Here is a 17213-nt window from a genome sequence, read left to right as displayed (position 1 = left end):
GCGTTACCTCAACTAGCGGCGGATCACAAGTTGCGGTTTTTGGGGTAAGTCCCCATTTCTTTTTGGTCCATAGGTCTCAATGGGGCTTGCACGTAAAATGGGCAGAAATTCGGCGCATTCACCTCCAGCTTAAAGCGGAGGTGAATGCTCAGTTTCCCCCAAACCTGGAAATGGGCAGAGCTGTAATGCAGCGGTAATAGCGTTACTGCTGCATTTCTACCTATCTGCCCAACTCCTGAGGAGGACCTTTCTGTTTTCTTATTCACTTCTGCTTCTTACATGCCCCACAGCTTAGAGGATGGTTCTTCCTCATTCCTCTGATGGATTCCTACTAGACTCTACAGTCTTTGCCTTCTTATACAACAGTTTTCTGGCTCTTCAGCATCAGTATGCCAGTTGTGCACTCCAAAACTCACTTTCACTGATGTCCTGCGGGCATACATGTATACGGCGCTCAGACTGATTAGCTTCTTTGTGAGAGGCTGGGAAGGTAAGGTGTTCTCTTTTTTTAATTATTTATATTCATTTTCTTGAGAAAGAAACATAACAAGTAAAGAAGATCACGTCAAAACAAATTGTATAAGAACAAAGAATCATCCAAGGAAAGTAGTGAAAAACTATATACATAAACCTTAAAGGATGCACATTTCCTCCCCCTCCCCCAATCCACTGTCCAGTTTATATACAGAAAATGCAGAAACTATTACAAGTCCATAAACCTCCCCCACAGTTTTTCAAAAAGACTAACTTTCCTTTCCCTCCTATAGATCGTCCTCTCCATTTCAGCAAGTTTATGCATTTCATCAATCCAGTCATCTATAGTAGGAGAGACCCTAGATTTCCACCCACGCAAGATCACTTTCTTTCCAATAGCAGCACCTTTAAATAGCCACTTCTTTTGTGAGGTTGTCAACTCTTCCAATGACTCATCTCCACCCAAGATCATTGTCTTAAAGTCATAATCATGTGTTCTGACTGAGGATGCTGGAACTGGATTAATTGAAATTGGAATACTTGTAATTTGTAAGTGGTGTTTTACCAGCATATGTCTATAAGCTGTGACTGCAGGGCATTCATCTGCTAGCTGGTGAACAATTACACGATTTTTCGTTCATTGACTCAATTTTCAGACTTAAGTTTAGATTATGTCTGTATTGTATGGGTACAGTTGTTCGTTTTTTTTCTTTCAAGGGCATGGCATGTCAAGTTTTACGTCATCTCTTGTTACAGATGCAGACCACTTTGTGTCAAGCCCTCAAAAAGGGTGAAAGACATATTCCCAAAAGTATAAGAAGAGTTCACAATGATGCAACCACATTTACCTCCACTACATGTAGTTTGCCTCCGGGTTGGTTGTACAACCAACATGCATATATGTGTATGTTTATGGGGCGGCGGCTGTGGGTTAGAAATGGGTGTGGGTGGCATTGGAGAAGGGGGGAGAGCGGGTTGGGCAGACCCCCAGATTAAAAGGAAAACAATCATGTGACCAACATTTATCGCACTAAAGGGAGTCAAGCTAAATGTGTTTGATGAAAGCACATACAACCGTGTTAAACATTTGGCTATAGACCGCTGTAAAAGACACACACCACAATTAAATCTGTTTAAGAATTGCAACATGAACACTGCATTAAAAAAATCTGACCCATGGCAGAACACCAGATTCGAACTGTGATTTGTATAAAATAGTTCTGAAAAGAGTTGTGGCTTTTGAAGACGTATGCAAATACAAAAGCAAATGCTTGAAGTTGCGTGGAAATATTTTTGGCACTTATTGTAAAACATAGTTAACAACAGTCTTTGGGTGGAAGTTACGACTACACATTCCTCATGATACATTGTCGCCAGGCAGGTCCCCTGCCAGGAACTTAGGAGCACTTTCCCAAACAATTTGTTCAAAACATCTTTTTCATGTATTATTGTGCCCACCCTCTAACCACAATTAGTGTGCTTTATGGAGGATGCTTTTGAGGTGCTCAGATTGCTCCCATCGCATAGTAAGCATGGTATTTTCTGCATTGCCTGGACATAGGCCAAGGGGTGTATGGGCTCCTCTCTGGGATTAGCTAAATGTGGTTTATTTGTGAATGTTTGTATAATGGACCTAAGACATCAACTTTCTGCATCTTCCTGGCCAATGAATTCGTCAAAGTGTGGAGTTTTTATTTGTGCTGCTCATAGTTGTATTACGTTTATCAGGCATGATATGATATGATAGGTTATTTATAACGCGCTTAATACCCAGAGGTTTCTAAGCGCGGACCCGGGGATCGAACCCGTGTTGCTCCGTGTCGTCTTGCTTCCAAGGTGAGCATGTTGCCCCTGAGCTATCCTCCCGAGATACAACATTGCCCACCAATGGATATGCATCACCCATTGCAGAACATTGGCTAACAAGACCGTTGTATCCATTTGATATAGAAACACTTCTTTTATCATACATTACGATGACCGACTCTGCCGGAATGACACAATATTTCCAAAAATCATAAGATGGTAGAGTGCTCTAAGAGCGTGTAGTGTAGAAGAGAGGGGATAATTGCATCGCATTTTAAAAATGTAATTTCGAATTGAAGTTAAAGGACTCCCTAGAGCTTTAAGTGTTGTGCTTAAAAGTGAAAGCATTATATAAAGAAATAAAAACACAGTTTCAACTCTAGTATGTGCCCTAAAGACGTTAAACATAAAAAAAATGCCCTCGATCAGTCTGCAGCAAATCTTGTATGCATGGGCTGAATAAGTGTGCCCAGACCCTCTTACGAACCCAGCCACAAACCCATCCTTTGACTTGCACATGTGAAAGCTAACATATATCTACCCCAAGCTAAATATTTATCTTAAAACCACATGAAGGTAGTGTGCCTGCCACATTGCCACACATGTGTATATTCAATGATTGTGCAAAATATAACACAGGCTGCAACCCTACACACTGGGCCTCATTACGAGGTGGGCGGTAAGGGATTACGGGCACTGGTAAGGGTACCGGTGCCGGTAATCCCTTACCGCCCTACTAAGAGTTCCCTTTGCGGGTCCTCCCTTAACGCCTGGTTTTACCAGGCGTTGAGGACGGGACCCGCAAAGGGACTCCAGAGCTAATAACGGTACCGCAATTTGCCGTTATTAGCGGCTTCCCCATTTGAGCCCCATATGGGGGCTCAAATGGGAATGGGGAATGGCTCTGGTGAATGGGGAATTACCGGTCCCGCCGACCTTGGAATGGACCGGTAATTGCTCCATTCACCAGGCCGGAGTCGGAAGGGTTTTGGAGGCAGCCATGGCACTAATAGCGCCATGGCTACCTCCAACCTCGTAATGAGGCCCACTGTATTTTCAGACATTGATTTAATGGACTTCTTTTTCTCCAGTGTCCATTAAATTTCACCAGAGTTCTCACAAACCTATTAAGTGACAAATGCCACTGACCCTATACTATCATTTCATGTGGCAGTGTTGGTAGCAGTACAGTGATGCAATGCTACCAGCGGTATGCTGTTAATGCTGACATTAGCTACCTCCAGAAATACTGCCGGTGCTAACAATACAGCAACGGCGATACACATTTTTCTTTTTTAAATTTTTTTATTTATATACACAATTGTCTGCTTTTCTAGAAGTTCAGTAAATACTGCTGCGGACAAGTATTTATCGCAGGTCATAGCATATTTAAATTTCACTAGTTGCTGTAGAACCTATGTTGCTCAAATCGCTCCTCCGTCATAATCTGAGCCTGCTACTTACTGTCTAGCCAAGACCCATTCTTCACACTACATCAGTTGGTCACAGGTTTTATGTTTTAAGATACGTGGAAAGTTTAACCACTGCTGTGTAGTAATTTGTTTTGGTTTGGTGGTAATGGTAGTTACTGGTAGTCATTTCACCAACAGTGCCAGAGTGTCTTTTATTACCCACTTGAATTCTATAAATAGTGGTCTTTTACCAGCAGCTGCAATTGTCAGTTACTGCCAGCAATATCCATACTGTCCCATTCATAATTAGGTCCCATGTGTTTTGTATCTTTATTGAGAAGGAGTAGAAAGATTTGAAGTCAACAAATTGGTCAGTGAGCACCTTTCCATTTATTAGCAGGATGTAAACATAGACACTACATAATCACATCCTTTCAAAGAGAATAACAAAAATAAAATCTGCCAGGCCTGCATGTCATACACTGAACTGTAATGGCAGATATGTGATATCATTCAAGTAGAGACATTTTAAAAGGCATCCTGTTAGGAAAGATTTATTTTGCTGCTTTCCCACCCACTTTTTTCTGTTGTTTTGAACCTGCCAGGACTTTTCGAGGTAAGTGAAGCCTTTTTACTTCTATTACCTTACTAAGTTCTTCTAATTTGGGGCACTGATGAGTCCCTAAGTCTATCAGTGCATGGGACCACTGATCTCCATTGTGAATGTCATTGTTTGTTTTAAACTACATACATAACCTTGCAATGAAGTGCAGTAGGGATACTGTGTGTCATTTTACCTTTCTCTTTTCCAACCTTATGGTTACTTTCATGATGTGTCCATGATGGGCTATTGGCAGTGGATTTTTTTCTGCCTTGGTTTTTCATTTTCCTGCATCATACCTTTTAGAGTATCATATACTCTAAAATGGCTGTGCTAAGCGATTTTCATCTTCCCTTTGGCCAACTTGTATTTTGGGCTTCTTTCTGCCCTCACAGGGCCAGATTTCCAATGCATGGTAAGCCCTTTCCCAGACAAAGCCTCACCTCTCCCTGGGAAAGCATTTATATAGGTTTCTGGCCAGATGTTGGGGCTAGAACTGCCTGGTGCCAGTCCACATCATGCCCAACGTGGATCTGTTGCATGACAGATGTGGTGGCCGGAGACTGTCCATCATTGGACAGCCCCTGCCAGTTTGAATGAGGCAGCTCCGTACAATTGGTGAACTTGGTGGAAACTCCAGTTCAGATCCTGGATAAAAGGGAGACTCCTGCAGCCATTCCTCATATTTTTGTGACCATCTCACTGGGAACCTGGAGATAATCATTGCGGCCACTAGCATTGTCTTCTTCAATAATCCCCGGGGAAGCAATGTTCCTTTGCTGATCTGGAGAAACACTTCATTGGTGCTTCCAACCCTGGACTAGTTGAGACTGCCAGTTTCCACCCCCTTTGAGGATCCCTCCTTTGCAAACCTTCAGAAATGCCCTGTAACAATCCTGTTGGCTAACAAGCTTCCTCTTGTGCTACCTTGTGCATCGATCATCATCTGGAGATCAGACCTGGGACTCTACAGCCCCTTGACTTTGGAAACAAGAGGCCTTCCCCTGAAGCTGCAGCTCTAAAGCACACAGATGGGCCTCGCAGGACCTTCTTGTTGGTTTCTGACATGAGAATTGACTTCTGCCATTTGTTCCCAGTGGCCATCGCTGCTTTCTGTCCCCATCATGTCCTGGTTGTATTTTAAGGTCGTTGACAATGTGGTGGTTCGTTCTTCATCAAGCCAGCATAGTCAAGCTGTCCAGTGCTAGGGACCGCCTTGCCAGAGTGCGAACAGTTGCCTAGTCAGAACCTAAATCCTGAAGCCGTAATTATTCTATGTGACAGAAACCCCTGTGGGATGTCTCAACCCACTGGTCCAGGCCCTGCAACATTACTGTGCATTGCTGGCAGCAGAAACATCAGAATGGCCGCCAGAAAGCATGCTGCTCGCTACAAATCACCCAAAATTCCGCAGTAGAAATCTGAAAAATAGGCCGCCATCCACTTTTGCCTATCTTAGTGAGTCCAAGAGATCACTGCCAAAACCCACCATTGGGCTACCCACAAAGTAGCCTGAAATCACTTGAAAAAGCAATGCTTATTGCCAAAAAGAAACACAGAGCTGTGTGGAAATCCGTTTTCTTGATTGTCAAAAATGTGCAAAAATCATGGCTCACAACCCACCCAAAAAGATCCAACCTCTTTGTTGGGTGGTGAACATCATTCTACTTCAAAAACATCCACATAAATATAATGTCCACAGAAGTATATGTTATCTAAACAAAATCCTCTTTTGAGGATTGCTTGCTGGAAGAAACCTGTCAAAAATGGGTGTAATACCGTTACTCACCTCTGTCAGAAGCCGGCGATTTAAAACCTATCTTGTGTAAAGTTGAACATTGAACTTAAACTATGCCAAAGAAAGACTTGCTATCAGAAGCCTAAGAGGTGGATACAATTCAAAATTATATTCTGAAAAGGCTTGAAGTAAGAAATTGGTTGATGTATTTGTCAAAAATGTGAGTTATATTTTAAGACAAGACAATTTCAGACATTGGGTTTAAGAGTTCAAGTTTCCCACACTGTGCTTCAAACAGATTCCACACCTTCTCCCTGAACAAAGGAAACTTCCCCCTGCCCTTGGCTAAGAGAAGGGCGGGCTGGTGTGAAAAGGAACTGGGAGGGGCACCCTGGCCTGTTGCTCTCAGTGCAGACAATGGAGTCCTTGAGCTGAATAGGAATGCTAATTCGGGTGTGACTGACAACAAACTGCTCTGGCAGGAAGAAAGCCATGTGACCCTCTGACTCAGCCCAGCTTTGGAGGCGGGCCAGACTGAAAATGTGGATTTGACATTGGATTAAATATATGTTTAAGGAAAATACTTCTAAAATATTGTACAGTACTGACAGAAATATGAAACTTAGAGATTGTTCAAATGAAAAATTCGCTCACAGTTTAAGACTAATTTGGAATCTGTGCGATGTTCTGAGGCTGAACCCTGGAATTTATTCATATTGTAGCCATTGTGTTTGTTAGGAACATGAAAAATTACAGAAATGTGCCCAGATGGGATATGCATGCATTTATAAAAATTGGTGCAGAACTAACATTGAGAAACCCACCAAAAGTGCAAAAGAGTTGTCATTTACGAACCAAAGCTCGTAGGAACATGGGACTTGAACAGAGACATGCCTTAATTCATCTGTGATGTGTATAGGTAATATTGACAAGTTGTGCATATTGTAAATATGTTTTTTATGAAAAATAATATATACTGTACAGACACAAAGGGGAGGGTTTTTCCCTAATCCATAAACATGACACATGATGACACAGAATGACACACTGCACCTTCCTCAAATCAGGGGACAGGAAATTCTCTGACCTATCAGATCCTTAGAGGGTTGGGCATAGATAATCAGCTTCCCCACCCACTTTGGAAATACATAAATAGGGACTACTGAGGACAGGAGACAGACACTTTTCCACTCCTAAACTGATTTCTTGGTGAAGCACCCTGCAGGAAGATCCAGGCTCCAGACATAGATCCAGAGACCAGGCTCTAGAACCGAACTCTAGATCTTTGGAGCAGAGAGGCCTAACCCAAGAAGCTGAACTCTTACTCAGCAGGCCTCAGAATCTTTTGCAACCTGATTCTAACCCCTAAACTTCCACTGGGCCTAACTAAACCATTCAACAGCCTGGCTGAGCTGTTTTGCTTCTAGCGAAGAACCCCGTGCTAGAACCAGATCCAGACCCGCAAAGCAGAGCTGTAACCCAGAAACCGTCAGATCCAGTCCAAGAGGCTGCGCAGACCAGCGTGCCTTGCTGAGAGCAGAGTCCAGGTGCCCTGATCCTGTCCGGTGGCGAGTGAAATCCAAACCCTTGACCAGATCTTGGACGGGCCCATTCCATTTCAAAGCCATAGTTGTAAGTATTTAGTGTAGAACTGTCCATAACCAACCTCTTAGTATTAAGTAACCCAATCCAACCATTCCAACCATTCCAAAATAATAAAGGTAGATTTTTCAGAAACAAAGTCAAGATTTCAAAATGAAAGATGCGCTGTTGAATATTTGGAACAAAGATTTCTGAACACTAGAGAGTCTATGGAGCCGCAAACTACACGACAGCCCTGCCACCTATCCAGAGGCGCCTTCAGATGGTTTCTGTCTGAACGAGACAATTGCCTTTCTCCAGAAAATATATATTAGCGTCAAGATAATTATCACTACAATTATCAAGGATTATGTGGAGGAGAGAAGAAGAGATAGACAACAGAGATTCAATGATGCAGTTATGGGCCTTGGGGCAAGTAATAGAGAGGACTGGTGGGGTGCCCACGACCGGTGATAGTCTAAGGGTGGTACCCACCCACCTTCACGACACTTAGAAATAACCCAAGTGAGTGGCTCTCTCTGCACTTACCCTAGTCTCCACCAACTGAGTGCACTTGGACCTCCCACTCCCCGTTACTGTCTATGCACTTGCACGATCCAAATGCAACATGCCTGAAGATTGTCACTCTGTTCTCCCCTGTCTTCTCCCCTTAATTGCACTGGTAAAACTGCAGAATCGCCGTCGGGCATATTTGCTGTATCTCACTTGTTATATGTATGTTACACACTTACTCAGCCTGTGCAGACTACCATCGTCTCAGAATTTCAAGGGCTCTGAGCAACTGTTGTTCCCCCCCCGCCCCTGTTCCCACCCTCCTTGAGTGTCTTGAAACACTTTGCTGTGCATTGGCGCTGTATAAATAAACAATACAATACAACTGTACTTGTGAAGCTGTGTCCATCGACAGCACGCAAAAACCTTCTAAGGCACATCCTTACAATCCTTGCTATTTAACTAAATCTTCTGTGAGGTTCTGGATTCAGTTGGAAGTAGTCTTAATGCCCCAAGAAGCACGGAACTTGCCATACAAAATAATCATGATAAAGTTAACATGTTCTTTTATTTGCCTGGTGGTATGTTATTTCCATTGGCATGTACAGTATTCAGTAGCTAACATAACATTATTTTTCACAGTGTACCCCTCACTTGAATCAGATGAAGATAATCCAGTGTTCAAATCCCGGTCCAAGAAACGAAAAAGCTCAGATGATGCTCCCTACAGCCCTACAGGTGAGTCTTCCCACTTTCTTTCACAAACAATATACTTTGAGCTGGGATGCAGTATTACAACCCTTGGAATTTTGTGCAGTCCTGTCATTGTAATTGTATAGTCCACAGTTTCTCAATCACGCCATCTTCCAAGTCTACTGAGGTAATGTACAGCCCGCCAGCAGCAATTCCCTGCAACCTCCCAGCCAGATTCATATGCCATGCAAATGCAAACCCATGTTAAATTTAATAGCGTGATCATGTTATAATAGAGTTATAGACCTTGCCCGATGTCATGGACCCATAGAACTAATATAACCACCTCTATCCTTGGGCCTTATATCCTGGCCTTCAGGGCCCATATCACCGGCTATGACCCTTGGTCCGAGTCTATACATTGTAATGAAACTTGATATTGCGTTTAAACTTGATATTTTATATGCATTGTATCACCTACTGTAACCAACCACTGTTTTTCTGTAATAGCCTGTGTCAGGCTTTGTAACTAAGTTTCGAGTCCTCTTGTACTGCTGCGCCCAGATGCCCACGGGCTCGGAGCGCATTACCAAATAAATAAACAAACAAACAAACAAACAATTGTTTTGAAGGGATTGTGTTTAGTTATCTGTAACAGAATCATGAATCAGAATTGGTTATCTGAGAAATGATGAGGGCCTGTGAAAAGGAAAGTCTAAACTTCAAACATTTTAGATCATGAAACAGGCATTCTCAATCTATGCCCCCATACCCATCAACATTTGAATTTCACTCACCCGTAAAATTTAGGAAGGTTCTCAAGACCTTCCTCTCATGCACCCAATCAAATCCTCTGGCTGATTGTACCTCATCCAAATTAGTACTCCAGTTGCTTAACACTAATGTGACAGAGCCCTGCTGTAATTTGTTCTCCCTTACCTGTATTCCGATTAACCCATTTTGTACAGCGTCCCGCTGCTTCTCAAAGCAGGGTTCATGGTCAGTAAATACCAAAAATAAAAACATTATTCAGTACATACATAAAAACAGAAAGATGTAAACATTTTGGATGTTCTCCTCCATATATTTTTGAATGTTCACACTTCGACTTCGAGATTGAATGTTAATTTTTCCAGTTCAGCTTGGTCAGAAAAATCAAGGACTCTTGTCAATTTATAGCAGTGCAATGGTACAATATTGACCATTTGGCCCAGGTAGGTGAGTTTCCAATGGCAGGATATTAACTGTTTGGCCCAGGTGGGTGAGTTTTCCTTTTCATCCTAATACGCAGGAAACAGATAAAAAGCATGAACTGAAATATCAAAATAATGAGTTCCTTATTTTTTTGCAGATGGACTGACCATTCATTCATAACTAAATGAAGGACTCCTTAGATTCAGTCCACCTTTAGGAGAAAGTACCACTAGACAAGTTGATCTTCCCATTAGCTAGTCAATCAATATACATTTTTTTATGAACAGTATCGCAGACTAAATTCCAATGTTACTCTTCAGCGCACTGCTCTACACTTAAAGCGCAAGGTCCTCATTTATAGCCTAATGCTCGTGTTCTGCGGTCCATATGATATGAACTCTGCATTGTGGCAATGAACATTTGACAGCAGGCACAAATTATACTGGAGTAAAAATGGTATCTGTAAAAAATACCTAAAAGAAAAACAAAAGGAAGAAAATGCTGAATACGGCATTGAAAAAAAAAAAGAATCCGCAAAATCTTGATCGAGAAGAGCAGGGGCTGTGGGGTGGGGGCGGGGGTCCACTGGTCCCTTCGATCGACATTCCGGGACTTTGGGGGTTGCTATAAAAAGGAAAGCGAGGGACAAGCACAGTTAAAAAGAAAAAGGAAAAAAAAGGAAAGGACCCTGCGGCGCCGGTTCCAATCCAAGTGCGTGAATGAAACCAGCGTCGCAGAGGGATGGTGGAGGTGGCAGCACGCTTCGCTGTGTGCCGCCAGAAGGTAGGTAAAGGGGTGGGAGGAGCAGATGTCGGAAATGTCCGCGTGAGACAAAATGAGTTATTTTCGTTTAAATAACATTCGTTTTATTTTTCTCCCTCAGACATTTTGTCTTCGACCAAATCATGGACATCCTGTCAAAATACCTTGATGCAATTAACTTTATTTTTAACATTAGGAGAAATGTGTCTTTGTTGAAATGTAAGTGAAATATTTGTGTACCAGTGCATAATGCATCCATTACTGCTTAGGACAATGTTTGCCCTGTGGACATTTTTCACTGTCCCAATGCAAATGTTATATTATACAACCCCAGTAAATGAACACATGGGTAAGAGGGTACTTCGCATGTAAGGTTTGGACAGATCGTCAGAAGTGATGGGGCAGGATCTAGTGCTTTTTGAGGAGATGAGGAATAAGCCCACAAGGACTGGTTTAGAAAGGAGAATTTGATGACAGATTCATTTCACGTAAGCTTGATAGATAGCCATGAGGTTTTTAAGTGCTCATCTGCTACAGTGTGAACAGTTTCAAGTACATAATAGAGATACAGAGTAGCGTATTCTCTTATCTGGAAACATAAATTTGACAAGTCCCGAAATATGCAGGTGAACATGTCGTGTGAGAATAAGCAATGTGCATGAGAGAGGCAGATGATGGAATGGTTGGAAATGACAAATGCAGATGGTTGGGAATGACAGGCAATCCACATTCGGAAAAGGAATGTTTTTTTCTTGAGCCTCGTTAGTAAATCCTTTGTGTAATCCTGTTCTTCGGGTTGTAACAGTTGGTTTAACCTACTTACACGAAAGTACGCCCTTATTATCTTTCATGTTCAGCGAGAGTTGGCCCATCGGTACCACGGCAAGACAGACCTGTTCGAGAGGGTACGAGAGTTGCCTCCATTGAAACTGGACTGGCCGCCGCTGCCGCCAAGTTATCGCATCAGGTAACGCTACTCCACAGCCTCAGTTTCTACATTTCAACAGTTTTCATTCATTTATTGTCACTGCTTGGTCATTACAATTACACGGTCAATGTCAACAGGTAAAGTTGGTGGCTATCTTCATTTAAAGTGCCTCTTTTTAAAGAAAAGGATAGTATTTTTAATAATGCAATTAATATTCATTTAAAACGTAATGTAAAAGCTTGGCACGTTATAGATGGAAGAGTTGTTTACTTCCTTGTGGATTGGGAGAAATGTTTTATAGTGGAACAGATCATATTCAGCCACTGTTTGTAATGTTTTGCTTCTGTGCAATTTGATATGAAAATACGAATTATGTATGAAGTAAAAACGATTTCATCTTTAACATGTTTACTGCAAGCAGCTGTTTTATAATCTAATGCATTGTGTTGTGTTGTCTCATGTGTTCTGCATGTGTTCTGCAATATTATACACGAAAAATATGCTTTGCTCCCAATGAATGTATTCCAATTTTTTCGATACACTGCTGATTTGATTGATTTTAATTTGCAAGCAATGATAAACATAACACATAATCATGTGTGCTAAGCTAATCATTTGGGCATGGCGGTTTATGAAGCACATCTGTTTTGATAGCACATGTTAAAAGATTTAATCCAGTGCTTAAAGGCTAGAAAAGTAAACTAGATTTGATTGGATGGAACACACCTTAATCTAAAAAGAAATTAACCTCTTCCAACCTAACAGGCTATAACATCTGCATGGTAATTGGACACAGAGGGATAGCCTCCCCTAAATGCCCTTCTATATTTGTTAAAAAAAAAGCAGTTTCCTGTTTTTCTTATATAACCTACCTGGGAAATGCACTACTCTTGTTCCACTAAACTGTTAAACTATATCTGGAATAAGGGTCGCTACTACTGATTTTAAGAAGGATGTAAAAGTGTACAGCTGTTGGCATAAATGACAGTGACATGCCAGTGTCATGATTGTTATGTGTTATAACCAACTGCAAATCACCTGCAGAACTTGATATGATAGGTAACTTATAAAACGCTTAATACCCAGAGGTTTCTAAGCACGGACCCAGGGATCGAACCTGTGTTGCTCCATGTTGCCTTGCTTCCAAGGTGAGCACGTTGCCCCTGAACTATCCTCCCGAGATGTGACTAATGAGTCTTTAAGTCAATTGGCAAAGGCAATGGCAGCAATACTGTCTCAGCTACTGTGGTGCCTAGTTTTATTACACGTTTGACTCCATTATCTTTTTAAGTTGTTAGCAATCTTCACCGGCCAGGAAAGGGCCAACCGCTATTCTAATGGCCCTGCATCCAGCTAATAATCATTTGCACCAAGCAAAAGGTCACAGCACAGATAAACACAAAGTCTGCATTGTAAATCAATTGTGCTCTCAGGTGGAAGCATTATGCCTGTGGGATGGAGACCTCTCTACTGTATGTAAAACTGGCCACATGGTGCATTGAAGGCTAGGACTGCACCATCATTTACTTCTATTGAGCTGATACTGAATTTGCTCGAGTTCTAAAAAGTGAGCAAATGTTTTGATAATATAGGATGGAGCAAACGGGTTGTGTCACAATTTATTATCTAAAACAAAATGTGCACTGGGGCAAGCATAAATGCTATTTTATGTAATATCTTTGCTGCATAACACAACAAGAAATCTGTCTGCTACGTTTCTTTTCATGTTACTCTTCAAGCATAGTAACTAAAACCGTCTGTTTGCCCTTGTGAAAACATGTGTAGATAATTCAAAATAGGGTCTAAATCTGTTTGCTCCCTTCCCAATTACTTAAGCAGTAAAATTGGTGCTAAATTCGTTTGCTTCTCTTTTTTGCACCATTGCGAAGCCTTGATAATCTGGCCCCTGGTGTGGTGTTTTTCTTATGCAATAAGTGGCATATTGGGCAGCATGACTTGGGCTGCTTTGCCATCTCCACAACAGAACTTCTTAGAAGGGTTTGTGATGATCCCAACAGATTGCATAAGAGATTGGATAGGAGTACTTCAGTACCCTAGAGAGTTATGGTAGGAGGCGGAGTGTGAGCTGTAGTGTTGATTTAGCAGTCAGGATGCCCAGTTTCCAACATCTACGAAGAGGTGACTCAGGGCTAGTGGCAAGGAGGAACAAGGATTGAACATTTGTATGTAATAAATCAGTAGCCACCGCAAAACACGTTGTTGTTGATCCTGCACAGCCAGCAAGGTAAGTAAACCAGAGGCAGAGGAGCACCTCATACACACTGGCAACATAGCGGGAAATATAGGACCGCCTTTGCCCCTTTACATTCTTTCTATATTACATTTTACGTTTCTAGTTCCACCCCCGCTTAACATAGCCTATGTCACCAATAGGAGCCTGGCTATGCCAGTTCAAATGATGTGAGGGCCACATCTGATTGTATCTGGAGCACTGCAACAGAGTAAAGATTATGCTGATGGTTTCTGTTGGTTGGGGATGCTGCAAATGTAACAACAATATGGTTACACATTGCATTGTCGGATCACATGTTAGTGAAAATGCAATATGTTAACATATGCAGAAAACAAAGTAACAATCAAGGGGAGCAGGTAACGGTGTACGAAACTGCAGAGGTGCGGCAAGGGGACAACGGTGCTCAGGGATTCCCCCATGATGGGTACTTGGGGTCAAAAGTGATAGAATCAGGAATATGCAATTTGGAAACTGCATGTCAAGCAGGTTCTAGGGGCCTGATTTACAAAGTGTTTTTCAATGGGGGATAGTCCGGGTCTGATTCACTCTGGGGTTCATGGCTGCTATCCAGCTCTGTATGTTTGTATGTCTGGGTGTTGGGTGTTGGCAGTAGTAGTAGAAAGGGTTGGGGTTCAAGTATGCACTGGACATCCAAGACTGGAGCAGCGAGAGGCCGGTTTTGAGCATGTGGATGCCCGTGATGGACATGATCTTGAGGTATAGCTGTGTACCATCAGTGTACAGGTGGATGTGGATGTTGTCTATGGCTTGGAGTGCTCCCAGCAGCTCCATGTATAAACCATTGATAAGAAGCGGTTAACAGAAGATTTTGTTAATAATGGCATGGTGGACAAGAGCTAGACATTGTGAGTCACAGAATGCCCCATTCAAAGGGTTGGACTGAGCTAACAGTCAGAGGCCCAGCTTAACAGGTCTGACCACTGCAAGGGTCTTTAATGTGGGTTACTGGACGATTCGCACACGATACAGCCATTTGAAACATGTATGATTGCACATTAACAAATGCTAAGAGCAAAGATGTTGTGTAACATAACGATTCGCAATGGGATCGTGGCCACCTTGTTTAATAGAAGAAAATACTACAGATGAGCCTGCCTGTGCTATGAAACCCCTATTCCATTTCCGTGGCAGGCCTGAACGACTGGCAAGTTATATGCAGAGCAGTGTTCCTGCCGGCATTGTCAACAAATTAATTTAATTAACTCTTTTTTGCATGCATAACACATTAAATATTCCTGTTTGAGAAGGCAATCTTTACATAATGCATGTGTTGTCGGAACAGATAATTACTATTAAAATACAACCTGAGCAACCGGCCTGGCTGATGCACCAGCCTTGGGTGCTAATAAAAACATATCTGAGAAAAATAGAAACTGTAATGACCCCAATGACATAAAAGACCAGTATGTACATTCCTTCTTAAGTTAATATATATATGCCGAAATTTAAGAACTCATAATTCATACTGAGTTGATCAAGAGCACTTGAAATCCTAGCAACAAATGGATATGGATTATTAGGGTAACTGAAGTTTTAAAATACAAAAACCATTTTTCTTTGAGATAAACTATTTCTATTATTGAAGAATGGAGGCAATTCACCTTGAGTGCTTCCATTATCGAATGCCACAAGGAAAGTCCTAAATTGTGAGTCTCCAGATTGTGTTGGATGGGAGCAATGGGGCCCTACCAACTCTTTGAAGGAACTCACATGTGGGGGTGCTGCCTCCTCCCACAAGCTTGGCCACGGTTTGTCGTTGTGGCAAATATCCTGCCAGCACGGGCCATGCAGCCTACTCCTGCCGCAGGTATTTATAGCAAATGCCAGTTTAGAAGATACGTGCCACAAGGAGGATCCTTTGAGGGGGACGCCATCATGCTATCCACGACCCCGCTTATGATATGATATGATGAGGCATTTATAACGCGCCTATGCACAAGTGTTTCAAGGGAGGGGTATCAGAGGGAAGACAGACAACGATCCTACTAGGCCAGGTGTCATTCATATTGCGCAAAGTGCAAGAGAAAGAGGCACGGGGAAGTGCGGGGGGAAGGGAGAGGGGACAGTGCAGTACATGGGATAATAGAATAAATAACAATAGTAAAGTACAAGGGTAGAGGGTAAGTGCAGGCATCAGGTGTCAAGTGCTGATAGTGGGACTGTAGGGATACAGAAAACAGTCCCCAAGTGCAGGGGTTGCCAGGAAGGCAGTGCAGGTCTGTGACTGGCAGAGGAGGGGGCCTGGGCCCCAGATCAGCGGGTGGCCAGGTAACCAGTGCAGTTTCAGTTTCAGCCAGGAGGTCAGCAGGGGAGAGGAGGAGAAAAAGCAGAAGCAAAGAGAAAGGTTTTGAGGCGCTTCCGGAACCGGAGATGGTTCTCCTCAACTTTCAGGATCCAGGAGCACATGTGTTTTAATAACATACTCTGGGCTTATCTGTGCCGGCTGCTGGGGCATTTCCCCTGTTCAGGCAAACACTAAACCAGAGCATAGATTTGACAGAATGGCTCAGAATGGTAAGAAACTGAATTTACATGTTGTCACTGATGTACCTATTTTCTGCAAACGTGTTCTATATCATATTCTCCCAAAATCTGTTCTTAACTGATTATGGCATGTCGGCAAGGAAGAGTGAAGAGGGTTTCAGTATTAGTAGAAGGATTTATAATATCAGTAAAGGATTTTTTTAAAAATGTAATGGGAGAAATTTGACAAGAAGAGAAAGTCAACTAATGATTGCACATGTTGCAGTACTTAAAAATAAGCAACATGGGAAAAAACAAAGGTAGCGAGAGCCATTGCAGAACTAGCTCATGTGATGCAAGTTGCTTATAACTAGCTGGGTTCATGTGATGTCCATGGAAGGCTACAGGTTGATTCCCTTGATTGTTTCTATGGCTTTGTGGGGTACTTGAGAAACAGACAGGTAGTCTTCTCGGATTGCAGCCCATACATTAGATGTGAACCACAAATATAAATCCAGTGGTGTATGAAGCAACAGCTGGAGATGTGAAAATGCCTGTCTAGACCCTTGTGTGTGGAGAAACTAGAACATAAATGTTTTCCTGTTATCTTCCCGCTAAGGAGGCATCAATAAGAAAGTTCATCCAATCATCTGTTAAAAGCACGAGCATTTATGATGTGAAAGAGAACCTTCACCAGACAAGTGTTTCGCCCTGAATGCGCTTTATCAAGGATAACATTGAAAGAAGCATATTGTTTATGTTGAAGCCAAATA

The 17213-nt window shown here is 42.3% G+C and overlaps 1 protein-coding gene across 2 annotated transcripts in view; it reads left to right on the top strand.

The window, feature by feature from the left end:
• PHF2 (PHD finger protein 2) overlaps positions 1-17213 on the top strand; it is a 732343-nt gene that overhangs the window by 661494 nt on the left and 53636 nt on the right. For both annotated transcript variants that reach the window (XM_069643584.1, XM_069643583.1), the window contains exons 19-20: positions 8768-8863; positions 11632-11741. In XM_069643584.1, the coding sequence (XP_069499685.1) occupies positions 8768-8863; positions 11632-11741 (206 nt within the window). The remainder of the gene's footprint in view (positions 1-8767; positions 8864-11631; positions 11742-17213) is intronic.

Source organism: Ambystoma mexicanum, chromosome 2p (genome assembly GCF_040938575.1).
Source record: "Ambystoma mexicanum isolate Mex_15411 chromosome 2p, UKY_AmexF1_1, whole genome shotgun sequence".
In the NCBI taxonomy this organism is placed as follows: Eukaryota; Metazoa; Chordata; class Amphibia; order Caudata; family Ambystomatidae; genus Ambystoma; species Ambystoma mexicanum.
This window is presented reverse-complemented; position numbering and strand designations above follow the sequence as displayed.